Source organism: Chrysemys picta, chromosome 8, assembly GCF_011386835.1.
Source record: "Chrysemys picta bellii isolate R12L10 chromosome 8, ASM1138683v2, whole genome shotgun sequence".
Taxonomy (NCBI): Eukaryota; Metazoa; Chordata; order Testudines; family Emydidae; genus Chrysemys; species Chrysemys picta.
Window position 1 is genome coordinate 108,554,620 of NC_088798.1, and position 20,722 is coordinate 108,575,341.

General features: G+C 41.2%; 1 protein-coding gene across 12 annotated transcripts in view; it reads right to left on the reverse strand.

Moving 5' to 3' along the window:
* The window catches only part of EBF1 (EBF transcription factor 1), a 319,429-nt gene that overhangs the window by 81,782 nt on the left and 216,925 nt on the right, over window positions 1-20,722 (reverse strand). For 6 of the 12 annotated variants that reach the window (XM_008170076.4, XM_065555157.1, XM_008170078.4 and 3 more), the window contains exon 9: window positions 6,042-6,172. In XM_008170076.4, the coding sequence (XP_008168298.1) occupies window positions 6,042-6,172 (131 nt within the window). Of the gene's footprint in view, window positions 1-6,041; window positions 6,176-20,722 lie in introns of all 12 variants that reach the window. The other 6 variants (XM_065555156.1, XM_008170077.4, XM_008170073.4 and 3 more) reach the window with 1 other exon arrangement.

Below are 20,722 nucleotides of genomic sequence, written 5' to 3' on the forward strand. Positions count from 1 at the left end.
ACCCCCCATCGCATCATTCTGTGCCTTTTCCCCTCCAGGATGCCTTGATCGGAAGAAGCAAAGGCTAGCCACAGCTTTGAATTTCTCAGCATTTACTGGTCTGTCACCACTTTAAACATAGCTGGTGGCATTTTCCAAGACCTCTTCCCTGGTTCCCAAGAAGTGCCTGACCTATTTATGGCACATTGTTACATAGCAAGAGATGGGAAGAGTCCAGCAAGTTTGCTGATTGGTTCTTTACAAACAAACAGTTTGGTTTTCCTTTGTCCTCTGAAGTAAATATGTTTAATTGTGTTTAAAGTCACACATATACAACACTGTCACCCACAGTCTCAAAGGGTGAACCTTATGCCTAAAATCCGATGTTCCAGAATACCTGGGTTATATTTTGTTCCTGTCTACTTTAGACCTTGGTGGGTAGGAAAAGGGATCAAGTAATTTAGTTTTATAAACGAGCATGCTCGACATCAGTCTGCTAGAGGTCACAACAACCAAGAGTGGTTAATGCTGGGTGACATGTCAGGGATTGTCTTTAGTGTCTAGGGCAAGGTTCAATAAACTAACTTCTCGGGATTATTATTAATTGTTACTTATAACACAACAGTACCTAGGAACCCCAGTTGAAACCAGAGCCCCAGCGTGCTAGGTGCAGTACAGACAAGTAACAAAGGAGGCAGTCTCTGCCTCAGAGAGTCTGCATTCAAGGATCAGAAAAGTAAATGATCTCGTTATGTTCCTTTCACTGCCCTGAGGGATACTGATCACCATACAGGAACTGAAGGGAGAACTGAATTCCATGGCACTTACAAATTTGCTGCCTAGCTCTATGAATCCAACTTGCAATCTAAGGGTCTGATCCACGCCAGGAACTTTTACTACCCTGAGTGGTTCTATTGACTTCAGTGGGACAAACGCCTCACAGTAGTCACACATGATGAGAGACAGCATGATGACAGTAGGGTGACCAGACAGCAAGTGTGAAAAATCAGGACGGGGTTGGGGGGTAATAGGAGCCTATATAAGAAAAAGACCCAAAAATCGGGACTGTCCCTATAAAATCGGGACATCTGGTCACCCTAGATGACAGGCATTGTGATCCAGTGGATAAGGCCCCGAACTGGGACGCAGGAGACCTAGTGTGAAATCCTGAGTCCGTTCAAATCAACAGCAAATCTGCCATTGACTTCAGTGGGGCCAGGATTTCATCCCTGGGTCCTACTCCTAGCTGTGTCACAATGACAGTGACCTAGTGGGCAAGTCACTTCGCCTCTCTGCCCCTGCTTCCATTCCCTTCCCACTCCTCCTAGTCTAGTCTCTCTACCTTGTGTGATCTTCAGGATGGGGGCTGTCGATGTGTATCTACAGTAGGGTCCTGATCTCAGACAGGCACTCTAGACGCAGTGATAGGACAAATAATTAATAGTCATGATAGAGATATGCCAAGAAGCAGTCTCTGTGATTCAGAGATTAAACCCAAACCCCACATTAACTTCTGCCTCCCACAACCTTTGGGGCAATTCTGATCTGGATCTGGACATCAACTTAGCCCCTCTCTCCTAGGATCCTTAAACTGGGCTAATTTTTTGGCATCTGCATGGTCTGTTTTATATCATCTCTCTTACGTTGGTTGAGACTCAGAATGGATAGGATTAAAACCGCAGATACAGAAGTTTTCATTAGAGAGGGAGGTATTTGTGCTTTAAAATCCAACACATATTAGGATTTGTATTTGCACAACAAGCTTCTTCTTCTTTTTGGTTTGCTAATATATTCTAGACATTCTTGTGTGATGCAGCATCATTTCACACTACGGAGAGTGCCAGGTTATTTTCTTAAAAGAAAAAAGTGGCATTATATAAAGTTAAGAAGAGGGTGTTACGTTTAGTCACTAGTCTATTTTTGCCTCTGTGAGCACTGGTTTGTGGTTACAGAAGTGATTACAATTGGTCAGAAATTTAGTTTGGATTCTGTATAAAGAGGGCCGTTAAAACAAAAGTGAGGACAAAAAAAAAAATCTTGGACCCACTTAAGTTAGTAGGAGTTTTGCTGTTTCCAACAGAAGCAGCTTTGAGCCCAACAGGGTCTGAACAGAGGTACAAGCCTAATTTTCATAAGTGATTTTGGGTGCCCATCCTCAGATGCTTTAAAGAGCCCTGATACTTAGAGGGCGAAAGCGCCCAGTATTTTTTCAAAACCAGGCTCCATTAAAGGGTCCCAAACTGGGCCCTCCAGAATTGAGGTGTCCAAAATTAATAGTTAGCTTTGGAAATCTTGGCCATAGAATTTGATTCAGCAGCATAAACATCCGTCCCAGCTTCTGTGCTGCGCAAGGGTAGTGGAGCTGGTATATCATGGGTTCCCCATCTTTTCGCAGGATGAAAGTAAAAAGCATGTTTCCAGCTAACCCTGTGGAGATGCAGGAATGTTCCCGGGCAGGAGAATGTTCAACGAAACAGTCAATTGTAAGCAAATATTGCACAATATTGATGAGAAACTAATTTTGAATTCATAGTCACGAGTATTTGCCCTGAAACCTGATTCCAAGCATTAAATCCTCCAACCAGGAACCAGAAACTCCCATGTGTCTAATCAGCAGCTCGGATGTGGAATACTCAACAATTCACAGACCAAGAACATTCACTGAATAATTCTGAGGAACAAATCAGTCTGTTCAAGACTGTTCTCAAACAGAAAGAGATGAAGTTTGTTGAATAGATTATTTGTTGCGAGTCATTTGCCCAGCTCCAATGTGCACAAATTATACCGAAATAGTTTGTCGGTTTCAGAAATCACATGGAAAAAGGTATTAGATGGCCCATTTCACTATTCTTTCTGAAAATGATTTTAAAATATTTTTAAAGTGCTATGAGAGTTAAAGATGAACTGAACTCAGTTGCTTAAGGTATCTGTATTTCTGCACAAAATTAATGTGACAAATTAAGTTTTTATTTAGCTCTCCTCCATCTGGGAAAGGTTGTAATTATGTTAGCGTGTTTACAACTAAAATATATGTTTAAATAATAAATATGTGTTTCAGGAAATCATTTTAAATCTGCTTCTTTAACATAATCAGCTCCATTTCATCTCTCTGAATATTTCAATTGCAAACCTTGAATACATGTAAAATAAATTAAAACTATATTCTTTACATTCAAAATTATTTATAACATATACAGCTTGACAGCAATAAAAAAAATGTAAGTTAACTTTTTTTCTTTTTACCTTGCTTCTGACATGTGATGGGAATTGTATTGTATCTATCTTAGGTACTTACGTGGTCCCCGTTACAATACTGCCTAAGCACCTTACAGTCTTTGATGTTTATTTATTCTGATAGCAGCCCTGTGAGATACAGCAGTGTTGCTACCCCCTATCACAGATGGGGAACTGATGCCCAGAGAGACTAAGAGCCAGAATTTTCGATGTATTTAACCGCCTAGCTCCCACTGAAATCAATGAGAGTTGGGTGCTTAAATACCTTCAAAAATCTGGCCCTAAGTGACTTGCCCAAGGTCACAGGAAGCAGAGCAAGAAATTGGAACCAGCTGTCCTGAGACCAAGGCTGGAGCCCTACCCACTTTTGCTATGCCAGTATAGTCCATGTAAATAAGGTTGCATGTGTATCCCATATTAAACCTGAGAAGAGCTTACTGGTGTCAGAGGTATTTTAGTGGTTAGCAGAGCTCTGCAAAATTGTGTTTAGTCCAAACATTAGTCCTGGTCCCTTAAGCCCACTGCAATCAGAACTCCTAGTGCTGCCAAGGAGAGTACAGTGAGTGGACTGTATGCAGGACTGGGTCTAATTTCTTCGGTTTCCATCCGCATGGGTTTGCTTTCTTCCCAAAATGCTTTAGGTTTCACGCCGCTGGGTCAAAACTACCCAGCTTCACTTGGTTCTATGGCGAAATCACGAGACACTAAACATTTCATATGGTTTTGAAAATAAAATCATAAAATCCAACCAACCGTTTGCTCAAAGCTAGCCTCACATTTGCAAAACTTCTGACGCGCCTGCTCTGAGTTTTGCGCTTGCAAATGAAATCCAAAAATCTAAAGAACTTCCTTCCTTCCTCTAGCAAAGGGCAGCTAAAACATTCATACTGGATAGCTACCTTCACTTTGGGTACTGAAAATCCAGTGGACATGTTTCGAAAGGAGAAGATAGAATGGCTGGCTTATCCTGTCTTGTGTATGTGGATACTGTGTGTAGTTTGAATTATTTAGAGATCATTCAGCTACCTTCACGCATTTCCAGGTTTGCTTTTAATGGACTCCTGGTTCTTTCAGCAGTCATATCTTTTCCCTTTGGGATTTCATATTCCATTTCTAGGTTACAGAACTGCAGTAACAATTTTATAGTGAAGGCTGTAAGACAATTTCCATTCTAAGCCCAATTACAACCCACTCTCTAGATTCACAAAGAAACAAACTAACTCCTTTCCGTCTGAATTTTCCCATAGGCTGAGTTGATGACAAGGCCTTTCCACCATCCACAATAACAACTGATTCACCAGCTTTCAACCTGGTAAGCTTTGAAGCTACCAACCAATTACCTTTATTAATCACTAGAACTAGGGTTTAAAATGGAAAAGCCAATCTTAGGTACATTTCCTGCTGCAGCCTCTACACTGCCTTCCCTTCCTAACCTCTTCACCTTTCCCATTAAAAGTCTTTAATTATAATGGCTCCAATCCTGCAGACCCTCATATATGCAAAGCCCCCACTGAAGTCAGTGGGGAGCTTGGTCTACATAGGGGCTTCAAAATAGACCCCATTTATTACATCTGCTTTGTTATAATACCCTTTCATCCATCTGCATTGGGCTTCCATGAGGGGGGAATGAGAGAGAGAGAAGTGAAGTCCACTGCAAATAGTAGAGGGCACCCTTCCTTTGGACATTGCTCCCAAATGTGTAGCAGACTCACTCGGGGTAAAAGGGTAAGATCTGAAGCAAATTATAGGACTGATTTAATATTTAAAATGTACAGTCCTGGAGATTAAAAAGAAAGGGAGGGAGAGGAGGCAAGCCTCTCTTTCAAGTTTTTTTGACTTTATCCCGTTTAGTTTAGGAATCACAAAATGCGCCTGACTATCCTGCCATGATCTAAATGTCACCGGGTGTGTATTTGTATAACTAATGCAGCAAGGCTGGCTTGTAACTAACATTAGGAGGTTTACTGCAGTACTAAAGTCACATAAATATCGACTCGAGGTAAAACTTCCAATGCTGCCTTCAAAGCCTCATGAATGCAGCATTTAAAACATGCTGTCAGAAGGATTCTGGTGCCAGAGACTCGGTGGGAGTTTTGCGTGGACTTCTATGGGCCTGTATGTTACAGGAGGACAGTTCTATTGATATCTCTTGTGATGTAATGTTTCACTGGTGTTTGGGAAACGAAAGAATTAAAAACCCATAATGTGACAGAAGAGAGGGAAAAGGAAATTAAGAAAAATGAGCAATGGAATAGAGTAAAAAAAAAAAAAAATCCAGAAATGAGAGAGAAGAAAGGCTTGCCTTGAAGCATGAAGGACTCGGGTTGGTGGGATACTTTCCACAGTGGGGACAGTTCAGTATATCAAATGAAAATTCTCCTGTTGATGCTTAGAACAAAATAATCAGAATTTAGGACCTGCTATTCAGAGGTTTTGGGCTTCTGTACCCCTTGCTGAAGTAAATGAGCCTTCCGGTACACAGCACCTCTGAAAATCAAGATCTTGCACATTTTTATTTCATGGGGCCCTGGGCCACTGTCATGTTAAATGCAGAATCCTTCACAGAGAGGAGAGCTAATCCTTTACTCTTCCCTGAAATAAAAGTCATTGGGCTAAATTCAGCTCTGATGGAAGCAGGTGCAACTCCACTGGCTACACTGGATTTGTGCCACTCGCAAATTTGATCCTGTTTGCACAGAACTGGAGGAGCCAAAGAAGGAATTCACATCTAAACCTTTGTTGCCGATTTAGCTGTGGGCCCAGAAGAAAGACAGGCCTGCTATAAACTAGACAAAGCTATTAGACATTAACGTTCAGACAACACCTACCTCACTCCAGACCAGCATGGTGCCGAATATGACCTGTAACCCATCAAAGAAATTGTCTCCTATGATGATGACAGTGGCACCTCCTGTAGTCCATCCTTCACTCGGGCTGATAGCTTTGATACATGGTGTAGCTGCTTTTCAACACACATGAAAAAGAGAAGTATTCAGCTGTTAGAACTGGATTTTAATGACAGACGACTTGGGGGGGGGGGAAGCTTTCAATCCCCCCCACCCCCACCCACTAACATGAAGATTCCAGCTCATTCTTCCTTGCTTGTGCATGGGACCCCAAATTAGATCTTTGGAGAGGAGATTTTTTTTTTTGCCCATTAATTTTTGTCTTTGTGTTTCTATCAAGATGATAAACATTTTTCCAGCCTAGGCGCAGAAACTCACAGCATGACAGACACAGACCGACTGTAAAACAGAACATAGTCCTATATTTAGTGTATATTTAAATGCTGAGTACTTGATTCAACAAAAAGATAATCCGGCTACCTTTGTTGTCCATTACAATATAAACTAACCATAAATACTCCAGAAAACATTAGTTAAATGAAAAAGGGCATACAACTACATTACTTTAATTCTTCTGCAACAAGATCCATGTTGCTCCAATGTTAACCTACCTTGCGGCGCTGCAATACTACGGCAATTGTCAAAATAAATATCTGCTACCAGATCAAAAACTGTGCAATTAAGAAAGATGTGCAATGCACTTTTAGATGGAAAAAGTCCCCGGCCACATGTGTGCAGCAAACCTCCACTCTCCCATATTGCTTTTCCTGCATGAAGTACCTTCCGTGAGGGTGCTGAGAGGGCAATGGGAGTTAAAGTGGTCAGCACGCAGGGCTAGACTTGCATGTCGCAACGCCCCGCAGGACTTTATAGTCACCAGCGAGCTGAGCACTACATGCAGGCAGAATAGGGCAGCAAAATATTTATAGCCTGATTCTCTGCACTTACACTGGAGTCAATCAGGAGTTAACTGGCCTGATTCCAATGGAGTTCTGCTGCTGTAAAAACAATGTAAACGAGAGGACAAACAGGCCCTCAGTTAACGGTGTCAGGGCAGGCTGATGGAGTGGCCGTTTGCCAATCTGCCTGCAGTAGCAGACTCTCAAGAGCCAGACCTGGGCAGAGATATTAGAGATATGGGCACAGCTGGAGAGCAGCTTAGGACTTGATCCTGCATACCACCCAGTGCTCCCTGTGTGGACAAAGAATGTGGGACCCGATCCTTACATTCTATTTGTACATAATATTTCACTTCTGCCTATTCCTTGGACAGCTATACAAGAGGGATTGTTTAAAAAAACCAACCCATCAATAAGTATAAGTTTTACAGAAGAGGCCTGGTCCTCAAGTGGGGTGAAATTCTGGCCCCACTGAAGTCAAATGGAAGTTTTGCTCATTGAGGCCAGGATTTCACCCCTATGTCTACTGGCATAGCTTCACTGAGAATGGGGGTCCTCTATCTGCATGTATAGGCCAACTTATGGGGGGTCATTAGCAGTTGATCATGGATTATATATTGGTAGAAAGGCTGGGCAGATTGAACTGCCTGTTTGGTTTAGTAGTTTGAAATAATTGCCATGGTGCTCAGAACTTGTGTCGGGTGACCAGATGTCCCGATTTTATAGGGACAGTCCCGATATTCGGGGCTTTTTCTTATATGGGCACCTATTACCCCACACAGACTGTCTCGTTTTTTCATACCTGCTCTCTGGTCACCCGTGCGGATACTTTTTTGTTCTAAACCTAACGGAAGTAAATAAAACAAGGGCATAAAAGAGACAGTGGCAGGCAGTGTGCTTTAAACCGCTTTTAACACAAAGCGCTCAAGAAGCACTTGGTATTAATGTTATTCATTAGGTAAGTGCCAGATGGTAGGAGTTGAACTGATGCACCTTTGAGGCAACTGGAAAGGTGGGTGGGCAAGGGGAAGGGAATAAGGCAGGAACTGGAACTTGGTGAATTGCCACTAGCAGTACATGTTTCTGTGGCTACTGATGCAGAAAATCTCCAGAGTGACGGATGATGTACATGGGAGGCAAACAGACCCTGTCCCCACTTGCAAAAGTCTGTAAGTGTCAGGCACAAACTTTTCCACTACTTAAGCTGACGGGCGTGCCAGCTACAATGAAAAAAAAAAACCATAGCCAAAAATCATTACATTGCTCCAAACTTGGCAGCGGGCAGCACTTCAACTTTTACATGAACTAACCAAAGAAACATCCTAAAATTACAGTCATGAAAAGACAGCACACACAGAAGTAACTTCAATATGTTTAATTTGGATTCAAGTTACGCGCATAAAACTGTGCATAAAAACTTTGGAAAGCCCAAACCAAACGCTTTCCTTTTGGGTGAGCTCACAGCAACGGATTTACCACTAAACCAGCTTTTCTAAATGTCATCTAGCCCTTTCACAAAATCCAATCATTTCACCAATACAAATTAAAATCAATTCCAAATTACACAATTCCTGATATTTACCGTTGATGGTGGATATCTAAACATAATCAGCTCTCCATGTATCAGCAAGAGGAGCTACTCTTAAGGACTAGAAGACACACTTTAAAAAACCCCACCCAATGTATAAAAATTATTTGAGACCCTACATCATTAACTGAAACAGTATGCAGCCTTCACAATTACAGAGTCAGTTCATCTTTAAAATGAACGTAAAGTATTTTTTGTAGTCGCAAGACCCAACTACACGTCCTTACCATCTTGATGTTTATCTTGCAACTTTTTTTCAGTATCCTCAACATGGAAAGCAGTGAAGGGCGCTTTCCTTGCACTGTTTTACACGTTTGGTTCTGATCTGGCAAACATTTACATTATCTGCTTAACTTCAAGCACATGTCTATGCCCTCTCAAGGTCAATGGAACTTTAAAGAGGTGCCCAAATGCTTTCCCAAATTGAGGCTATGAGCTCTGATTAATCAAGGCACTTATGCATATGTGTAACTTTAAGCACTGGATTAGTGCCAGTGAATGGTGAATATGAAAGCTCAAAAAGGCGTCTCTCTCACCAACGGAAGTTTGGCCAATAAAAGATATTCCCTACCTTGCCTTCTCTCTTGAACATTTAACATGACACGCACATTTAACTACCTCAGTGAAATTGTCAACAATAGCACTGGAAATATAGTACCCTGAGGACCTGTACTCAGGTTGGGGCAAATTAGTGAACAAGGGACTTGTTTTAGAACTACAGTGTGCGTCACCGGAGGTGTGATCAGTTTACAGTGGGGGTTGCATTCCTGATTGTTCATGGAGCCACAGGATCTCCCCCCCTTGGGGCAATACACTTTCAAGTGACACCTCCCACTTTCTTCAGGCACCCACAGTGTTTTGTTTTAAACATATTTGGTTTGTAAATATAAAGGTCTACATCACTGCACAAGTGTCAGCCCTGCACTGGGAGAATAACGGAAATGCAGTGCTCCCGATGTATCCAGCACCAGCCCAGCGCACGCGACACATGGGGCAGCAGGTCACTGGAACGTCAACACCTGCCCTCAGCACAGGGGCCAGGCACGGCCCAGCGCTTAGTGCCGCATATATCTGTTAATCATTTGGCATCTTTAACTGTATTTATCTTCCTGGGAGGTATTTACTTATCAGCAACCCTACAAAAATAAATAGAGTGGACTAGAAAACTGAATAATGTGGGAAATTCTGATATTTCTACATTTGTTTTGGTTTCAAAACAGTACAAAACATTGAAATAGTGCCGGGGGGGGGGGGGGGGGATTGCAGAACAAAAAGGTCCAAAAAGTTTCTATTCCAAAATGTCAACATGAGAAATTTTAACATTTTTAACCAAAACAAAAGTGTCTCGTTTCCAAAATGTTGACAGTTCGAAAGTTCAAAATGTTCATTTTTGAAATTAAAAGTTTTGCTTTGAATTTTCCTATCAAAACCTGGAAAAAGTTCCCTGAAACTGACATTTTCCTGTGAATAATTTTGTTTTCGATGAAACTCCACATTTCATCACGAAAACCTGTCAGTGAAAAAATGTTGACCAACTCTAACAGTAAAGTAGTGAAGCATGCACACTTGATAAAACAGGGCAGAATTCAATTCCCAGCTTCCATGAGAGAGTTATCATAATAAACAACAGTGAATACACACACACTTTAAATAATGAAAGGCAGACAACCCAATTGTATCCTGAACCAAAAGAGCTTGCAAGTGTCACTGCCAGATGCCATTTAAGAAAAAAAATCACTCAGATATTCAGTGTGAATGCTCTTCGTTCACAGCATCTTCTCAAAGCAAAGTCTCTGGACTGAATAAACATGGGAGGCCACATTAACTGCAACCTCTCAAACAGCACATGTGAACCTTGCCACTCCTTATTGAAGATGATATGGCCATATCCTAGACTCGTAAAATTTTGCTTGCGGTTATGAGTATTAACGAGATCCTCTCATTCCTTGCAAGACATTGAGAAAAATAAATATTGCCTTCACTAGAGCAAGGATTTCACCCTCAGGGAGAGATTTTTCAAAAATGCTTAACGGATTTAGGAGCACAAATCCCATCGACTTTCAAGGGAACTCATGCTACTTAGGTGCTTTTGAAAAATCTTCCCCTTCTTTTCTGGAGTGCTGGTGCATTTTCACAACTTTCCAGAGCTGGATGTTATGTACCAACTTCAGCGCGTAAGAAACAAAAGAGAAAAGTTTTTTTCCCCACTGAGGAGCTGTGTGCGTATGTATGTGTGTGTATATGTATGTCTGCTTTTCCCCCCCAGCCACCAAAGTAAAGGAGACTTTCCTTCCTTCAAACTGTGACAATAAAATGATTACCCCGCCACAGTTTAGCATAATGGTTCAGAAATGCTTGTGGCATATTGCAGAGTTAAAGTGGAAATTATTAGGTAGCTCTTCTTTGTTATAATAATGATCACTCCACAAATAAAAGCTCTTCTCCCAAAGGGACTGCAAGGCACAAAATGCTAATTCTGAAGATTATGTGTGCGCTTTTATTAAATATTACTATGCCCTGTCTGTTTGAAGGCTTCACTGCTCTGATTGTTTTATGAGTGCCATGTTAATGTCAGCCCCATCTCGCTAGCAGCAGGCACACATTTTACCTTTTGTATGAGAGTTGATCAAAGGCCACGTGCTGGGGGAATTGCTGAGAAAACACGGACAAGCGATAAAAATCTAACAGATTAATTGGTTTAAATTTCATTTCAGGGTGTTGAACTTTGGCTTGGGCCGCTAATACTACACTACGAGTCAGGGCCTAATTACCAGATTTCCAATTTGCCTCTGAACAATGGTTGGGAGGGAGGGAGAACAGTAGTAATAATAATAATAAAAAACCCTTACAGCCTCTCGTACATATTTAACAACTAATGTTCTGTATGCAGACAATTTCACTGGAAGACTCAAATAGCAACGGAAGACAGAAGAAACAGCAGATGCCTCTAGGACCATCAAACATCCTGATTTACAGAATCAATGGGAGAGTGAGTCAAGTGCCCACACACATGCACCAGACCTATCAGACTCTTCATTAGGGACCTGAATTTATAAGTGGGAATTGCATTTTACCTGCCCGTCGAAATGATCTATTTCGCTGACAGAAAAGAGGGGCCAGAGGGAAAACAGTGTTTACTTCAGGGTTTATGGGTGGCTTCAGGAAGAAGGGTTAATTGAGCTCAGAGGCTCATGCTCCCCGGGGTGAATTAGCGGGACGCACAGCTATCAGCAAGGTTCTGGGCCTGCTCTTATTTTGCTTCTGGAATCCACTTGCGCTACGATTAATATCTCGTTTGTGCTCGAGACTGTAAGAATGACCCGGTGTGCGGTTTGTATCATAAAATATTGTTTCACCCTTCATTATCCAGAGATGAGGCTCTGGCAACAGATGCAGCAACACAACAGGAGTTAAAATTATGGGATATGTGCTTGCGTTTTTCTTATTTTTAATATGATGGCCTCTGACGGGCAAACTTAGTGCAATTGCAGAAAGCCAGGTAAAGTTGGGAATTCAGAGTCAGCTACCATACGTCTCAAGGAAATTTTAGAAGTCAGGAAAGATTAAAATGTCTGCCTGAAATTACATTTATTTACTTTTATTTTACATTTTCCAAGCTAGAACCTCTGGCCAAAACTCTTCATGGAAATCAGCCACTGACTAAACTCCAGTTTACAGGCTCGATCCAGCAAGGTGTTGAGAGTCCTCACCTCCCGCCCCATTTGGGCCCTGATTCAGCAAAGCGTTTAAGCAAGTACTTAAATCCCACTAACTTCACTGAAGTGCTCTATAGAACCCAGGCCTCGGCTCTGACATTGGCTCCCAGGCCCACCCTTTGTGGGAACGGAAGGAGCTGAGAATCTCGCCTGTTGGCCATTTTCAAAAATGGCAAGTGTTATGAAAATGTGTTTCCTCTGCCGCAAATTTTACTTTTCTTTTAATTTTCTATGAATTTCTTTCCTATTCATCATTCACTGTGGGCTGCTTGCATTCCCCATTCAGACCAGTCAGCTTAGTCACAAAGTGGGATTTTTTTTTCTAGAGTTGAAAATTATCATTTTTCCAAAAAAAAAAAAATTTTTCTTGAAAAGATTAGGGCTGTCAAGCGATTAAAAAAACTAATCGTACGATTTATCGCACTGTTAAACAATAATAGAATACTATTTAAATATTTCTGAATGTTTTGTACATTTTCAAATATACTGATTTCAATTACAACACAGAATTAAAAGTGTACTGTGCTCACTTTATATTTATTTTTGATTACAAGTATTTGCACTGTAAAAACCAAAAGAAATAGTATTTTTCAATTCACCTCATACAAGTACTGTAGTGCAATCTCTTTATCATGAAAGTTCAACTTACGAACATAGAAGTATATAAAAAAACTGCATTCAAAAATAAAACAATGTAAAACTTTAGAGCCTACAAAATCCACTCAGTCTTACTTCTTGTCCAGCCAATTGCTCAAACAAGTTTGTTTATATTTGCAGGAGATAATGCTGCCTCTTCTTGTTTACAATGTCACCTGAAAGTGAGAACAGGCTTTCTCCTGGCACTGTTACGTGCCAGATGCGCTAAAGATTCATATGTCCCTTCATGCTTTAACCACCATTCCAGAGGACATTCATCCATGCTGATGACGGGTTCTGCTTGATAACAATCCAAAGCAGTGCAGACTGACACATGTTCATTTTCATCATCTGAGTCAGATGCCACCTGCAGAAAGTTGATTTTCTTTTTTGGTGGTTCGAGTTCTGTAGTTTCCTCATCAGAGTGTTGCTCTTTTAAAACTTCTGAAAGCATGCTCCACACCTCATCCCTCTCAGATTTTAGAAGGCACTTCAGATTCTTAAACCTTGGGTCGAGTGCTGTAGTTATCTTTAGATATCTCATATTGGTACCTTCTTTGTGTTTTGTCAAATCTGCAGTGAAGGTGTTCTTAAAATGAACAACATGTGCTGGGTCATCATCCAAGACTGCTATAACATGAAATATATGGCAGAATGCGGGTAAAACAGAGCAGTAGACATACAATTTTCCCCCAAGGAGTAATTACGCATTATTTTTTTAACGAGCATCATCAGCATGGAAGCATATCCTCTGGAATGGTGGCCGAAGCATGAAAGGGCGTACAAATGTTTAGCATATCTGGCACATAAATACTTTGCAATGCCAGGTACAAAAGTGCCATGCAATGTCTGTTCTCACTTTCAGGTGACGTAAATAAGAAGTGGGCAGCATTATCTCCTGTAAATGTAAACAAACTTGTTTCTCTTAGTGATTGGCTGAACAAGTAGTAGGACTGAGTGGACTTGTAGGATCTAAAGTTTTACATTGTTTTGTTTTTGAGTGCAGTTATCTAACAAAAAAAAATCTACATTTGTAAGTTGCACTTTCACGATAGATATTGCACTACCGTACCTGTATGAGGTGAATTGAAAAATACTATTTCTTTTGTTTATCATTTTTACAGAGCAAATATTTGTAATCAAAAATAATAATATAAAGTGAGAACTGTACACTTTGTATTCTGTGTTGTAACTGAAACCAATATATTTAAAAATGTAGAAAAAATCCAAAATATTTAATAAATTTCAATTGGTATCCTACTATTTAACAGTGTGATTAATCACAATTAATGTTTTAATCGTGATTATTTTTATTGAGTTAATCTTGTGAGTTAACTGCAATTAATCAACAGCCCTAGAAAAGATAAAAAACTATAATTCTTGCAAAAAAATCAAACTAGGAACTTTACCATTTCTGAAATTCCTTCCTCCCACCCCGAGAAATTCTTTTGTTTTAATCAGTAGCATTTGCTGCCTTGGAGGACTGAGGCCTACATATCTGCCCACCTACCATCCCTCCTATTTCAAATCAAAACACGATTTTGCACCTCTGAAGCCAAATCCCACTTGCTTTTCACCAAGGAGACTTGAAAACAGTTGCATTTGATCCACTGACTTTATTGAGCCTAGCCACATACGTAAGGGCTGCCGAGTCACCCCGTAAGTAAGTGTCTAAAGAGTTAGTCATAGACACTTGAAGGAAAGAGAATGTGACAGTGTGTTTCACATATTGTACCCATAGCATTAAATCTTCCCTCCAAATCTAAACAACGTATTTGCTGTTTATCTTAGTAAAATGATGATTTTCCTGCCTTCCTCTATGGCAGTATGGTCTGCTCCCTTCCCTATTCAGTTCTGACAATAAGCAGCTGCTATGCAGGAAACAGGGTAACAGAGGTTTCCCTCTTGAAGAGATTACTCATGTAGCTTTATACAACACATGCAGGAGGCTGCGATATTCCCCACCCCCTGGTTTAGGCATCTCTGGATTTGAGAATTATAATACATGAGTTTTAGCAATTCACACCACTCTGAAAACGGTAGCTCCCGCTGGATCTTTGTGACACAAACACTGGGCGTAATCATCATTGTCAAACAATATAGGACTCATGCCATGCTTGTGGGTTGGGTTTTGGTTTGGTTTAATAGTGGAATTAAAGGTTTTAGCTGAGAGTTTCATAGCTGCCTAAGATTTTGGATGGCCAGTTCCCATTAATTTTAATGGAAATTGGGAATGCAAATCCCCTGGTGTAATATTCCCGCTACAATCAATACTTAAAACCAATGTTTCCTTTTCTTATCTTTACTGAAGCTTCAGCTAATGAAATTACACTTTGCTGACTCCTCTGTGTTTCTCTTTCCTGGAGGATTCCTTTAACCTAAACCCTATTTCTAGAGCTTTTTGGTTTTGGCCAGCAGTTAAGACACATAATTGCACTGAATGAAAAAGACAGCATTAAATAATGAAAGATATAATACACCTCCTCCTTACCCAGGGTTCCATAGCTAGACTACAACAGCACACTTCAAAGATTAAAATTAGAGGGACGAAAATGGTCCTGTGCATTCCACTCAACCCCTTCCTCGGCAGTTCTCAACGTTGGCTGCTTCAGCATGAGTGCATTGGGGAGCAAAGAGGCCAGACGTGCCCCAGCTGTCTTTTGTGGAGGTGCTCTGCTGCCCTTCCATCTATTGGTGGCCTGCCTCCAGCCCTCCTGATTGGGGGGGGGAGGTCTGGCAGGTAATAGGTGAGCATGCCTTCAAGATTAGACCATGCTGGCCAGATAGGCATTCCCCTGCATAGTTTGAGAATCCCATTTTGGGGCTTCCAGGGCATTGATTTGAGTTAGGGTTCTGAACAGCTCATCCACGCTTAAGTGCTTTACAAGTGCCAGCTGATATAAACGTATGTGCCAGGGGACTCAGGTCCCGGCAGGGTTATGCGGCGACTGTACAGTGGCTTTGAAAATTCAGTGGTGCCTTAGGTGGACATGGGTACCGAAAGAGGCAGATAGACGCATACGTATTTTTAAGGAGCTGGCTTCCAGGTGTTTTTGAAAATCCCACTCATTGGCTATCTGCATCTTTGAGTGCTTAAATACCTTTGGAAATTTGGCCCAGAGGAGCCAAAGTTCCATCGACTTTCACATTTGAAAATGGGACTTAGGTGTTCCCCTGAGGCAGAAGGCTGACACCAGCACTGCCCAGAGTCTTTAGTGGAGACCAGTGCACCCAGAAGCATCCACCAGTACCACCGCTGCATGGCCTACCAGACTGTTGGAATAGCCGCCACTCCATGACTGGTTGCTAACTCTCGAGTGTTCACCAGCTGGTGCAATGAACACCCAACAGCATGCTCCCCTAGCATTCCCAGAGGCCATTTGCATGCACTGCCCTGGGCAGGCTGAATGCCTTGCAGCATCTCCACTCACTTGTACAGCACTGTATTCTCCCTGCCCGCATCCCACTGGAGAGTTCCTAAAATAAGCAAGGACACAGTTTGTCCCTTAAGAACAAGAAATTGAAGAACAGGAACATGCAAGTACTATCCGCTTGGCTAAGGCCCGGTGCACGCACAAAGATGCACTGAATGTGTGTTCTTTTAAACCAATTTCATTAAACCAGTGAAAAACTCTGTGTGGACTTTCATACTGGTTTCAATTAGCTTATATCTGTTTAGCTCCATTGGTAAAGTTGCAGGCACATGCTACACCAATATAACCTATTTTAAACCAGTAAATGTGTCCACATAAAAGCTTGCATTAATTTACATTGCTTTTTAAAATTAGTTAAGTCAGGGCAATTCTTGTATGGGGACAAGACCTACGCTGAAAATGAAGGTTCAAAAAGTGTGATCTAATTCAACCCTAGAAGCACTTCAGTCTAGCTGCATATCTTGCTCACCCCAGACAGCGGGTGAATTTAAATGAGTGGCCCTTGAATGGTGTTAATTAAGGCCCTGATTCTTCAGACAATCCATGTGCTTAAATTTAAGCATGTATTTAAGTGATTTGCTGAATCAGGACCTAGAACAAGGGATCGAGCATTTATAAATCAAATCATTTGTAATATAATTGCTGAAGAAAAATCACATTTCTGTCTTCCCCAGTTTCTGGGGAGAGATGTTCTTAGTGTAATTCTTCCAGTTCGGAAGAGAACACAAACTCAGGTTTCAGTAGAACGTTGGAGAAAGTATAAATCTGGCTCTAGGAAAGCAAATGTTTCCTGGGTTCTGAAAGAGTGAGAAAGTTCAGCGAGACAAGATCTACTTTAATTGCTCAACAGTATAAAATCTTGACATTTTGAGGGACGCAAGTATGTAGTTTTATAGCCACACTGGAAAGAATTGTTCAATAACATTATTTTGCAATATCTAAAAGCTATTCTACATGCAAATACAGTCTTAACTCTTCAAATTCAGGAAGCATAGCTGCTGACACAAATTTTCCAATAATGCCCTCACAGCCAAGCAAAAATATAGAAATGTGTGCCGTTCTAATTCTAAATCAAACATTAACATCAGATTCGTTTTTCTGTCACTTACCCTCCTGCAAAAAGAAAAGAAAAAAACAAATCTATTTAAACAAATCTGAAATGAATTATTCATACAGCTGATTTTGATATTTATTGTAACAATCAGACGTTTATTTGCCTCTGATTGTACAATAAATGAATCATTCCTTTCTTCTTGGAAAAATGGGTTTCCTGACCAAAATTAACTTTTAGCCCAATTCTTCTGGTTAAGAACTGTCCACAAAAGAGGCTGAGGAAATCATCTTTCAAAAACTGAACAATCCACGTAGAAACACAAAGCAATTGTGGGAGAGAGGGGAGGAGGGCGGGAACTGAAATCCAGTTATGCTAAGGAAAATTCAAGTACCCTAAGAGTTCTTATCCCTTTTCCGATTTCTCTTACAAATCAGATGATGTACTCTAATGCAATTTTCTGGAGAATCATAAAGTCAAATATGAACAAGTCTAGTGGAAAATCTGTGACGTTAATCTTGGCCTAAGTTGTATTTTTAACAGGCGCTGAGGTTGTGCGCTGGCTTATCCAGATGGCCGTACAGGAATCATCCTGATAGGATTAGGCCTTTGTGCTGCACTCTGCTCCATCTGTTCTCAGAGGTTTGCCTGTGCCTAGCAGAATACGAATTTTTAGCCTATGTCCAGTAGCCTTACTAAAAGCAGCCGTTTAAACACACACACTCACGATTAGTAATATGGGATGAAGTTAGCTTGACAATTTACCACTAAAGAAACATCTTGGTTTTATTCTTCTTCTTCTAAAGAACGAAGTACGCAGTATCAAAATTCAAACAAAAAAAGGGATTTCTGTTGTTGTTCTGGGATTTGTTCAATTCATTAAACCATAATACTGCCATAAATTTAGAAATGAAGGCATGACTCAACATTAAGTAGCATGGCTCTTCATCTTTGAAATCTATCACCGTATTGGAATGTATGATATATTTTCACTTTGAAGATATCATGGTTAAATAGTCAAGATTTAAAAAGAAAGAAAGAAAGAAAGAAAACAGTGCAGATACCTATTATTACTGTCTCAGTCTCGTCACAGGCCAAGAAAAAAGAAAACTGTAAAAAAAATACCTTTATTTCCATTCATGTTGCTTTTTGCTTTGATCAGCTACCTATTAAAGACACAGGCTTTTGCATTCATTGTTGCAGCCTGCCAGATGCAGCCAGGATGCATGTTCAACATATGCAAAAATTCAGCTCAGGCCGGCTCAGTGACAGATTACACTGAGTTGCCAACTGAGAGATCTGGGTCCGAAGGATGGCCTCAGGTGTCCAGGCTCTGGGCCAAGGGAGTAGGTAGAGAAACTGGCTGTTTCAGAAGAAAAGCAGCCCAAGTAGTCAGATGGCTTAACTCAACTGCTTTCCTAGCCAGAAAAACACTACAGGCTAATGAATAAAGGGGGCGGGGGAGTGGAAAAGAAAAATAAACAATGATTCAATTGATATTATTATTAATTATTATGATGGTTTGGTGCAGGAAAACAAATAATGCTCAGCCCATGTTTGCTATGGCAGTGGGACAGTAATGCAGGCAACATAACCTGAACTGCATTTAAGGAAGAAGACCTCGTTCCATCCCAAAGACTGAGAGACCCTTGTCTTTCAGAATGCTCCTGCCTCTGTTCTTTGTACTACAGTAAATGGAAGGGTCAAGTACCTCTTCCCCATAATTTAGGTTTTACTTGCAAAAACACAGGCATAAAAACACATTTATACTTGGTAGTATCTGTCCAGCACTGACACCACATAAAACCAGCATTCTGAAAATCTGAAGAGCGAATGCTTTGGACCCAGGCCTAGAAATGCTTAGAGAAGTTGCTCTTTCAATGCAGCTGATAAAATACTACGACTTTATTCATTTATTTAAACTGTAGTAGCACCAGTGGCACCAATCAAGGGCCAGGGCCACGTTGTGCTAGGCCAAGGGTAGGCAACCTGTGGCACTCACACTGCCCGGGTCCTGGCCACCGGTCCGGGGGGCTCTGCATTTTAATTTAATTTTAAATGAAGCTTCTTAAACATTTTTAAAACCTTATTTACTTTACATACAACAATAGTTTAGTTCTATATTATAGACTTATAGAAAGAGACCTTCTAAAAACGTTAAAAGGTATGACTGGGACGCGAAACCTTAAATTAGAGTGAATAAATGAAGATTCGGCACACCACTTCTGAAAGGTTGCCAACCCCAGTGCTAGGTGCTTTACCAGACACACAGGAGAAGAACAGAGCTCACAAGCTAGGTTGTTTTACCTTTTAATATAAGGAAATTCTACGGAGGGCCAAATTTGTTCAGCATTTTTTCACCCTCTGCTTATCACAAAGAGCCAGAGAATGGTGAACAGACTGTTTTAACCTGGACACACTGCTCCATGGCCCTGGGACTTCAAATCCCAATCCACCCAATGAGAACCGCAGCACTGAAATAGGGGCTGCTCCATAGTTCTGCCTGAAATTAACTCAGAGTTCTGGCCTTCCCTTCCAGCAAGGAGCAGATAACCCCAAATCCATAATTCTGTAGGCAAGTTTGCATTTTCAGGGACTACCTCAGTGAAGTGTATAGCCCAGCCCTCGACACCAGGGGAATTCTGCTCTGTCCGCTTGCCATTCTACACCATAGACAGGGACCCTTAAAGGAAACATGCTTTGATCGCATGTTGAGTATGTACAGAGCCTCTTGAACAGCTACCAAAATACCATAACCAAGGGTATTTATCAAAACACCAGGTTTACATTGCATATAGTGTCTGAATCCCCTTTCACATGCATTGCTGATTGACAGGGAAATGGAAATGGAGCTAATGGGAATTACCGTAGGTTCCTAATCTGTTAGGCGCTTCTGAAAATCCCAGTAGGGGCCGATCTGCATTTTTAGCCACCTAAATACCTTTGAAAAACTGGCCCAAAGACTAGAGATTTTGGGGTGCCCAACTTTGACATACTTTATGGGGGCCTTGTTTTCAGAAAGTGCTGAGCACCCACCCTCTGAAAGTCAGCCCCTTTTAGGTGTCTCATGTTGAGCATCCACCTTGAGGCACCCATCACTAGTCACTTTTGAAAATAAGAATAAATACTCACGCCACCACCCTCTTCTCTACTGCTTTACATCAGCGGATCTCAAAACACTTTACAAAGGAGTGACATCATCATCCCCACTTTACAGATGAGGAAAATGAGGCACAGGCAGGCAAAGTGACTTGACCAAGGTCACCCAGCAGGCCACTGGCAGAGCCAGGAACAGACTCTTGCCCTCTTGAGTCCCAGTCCAGCAATCTAGCCACTAAG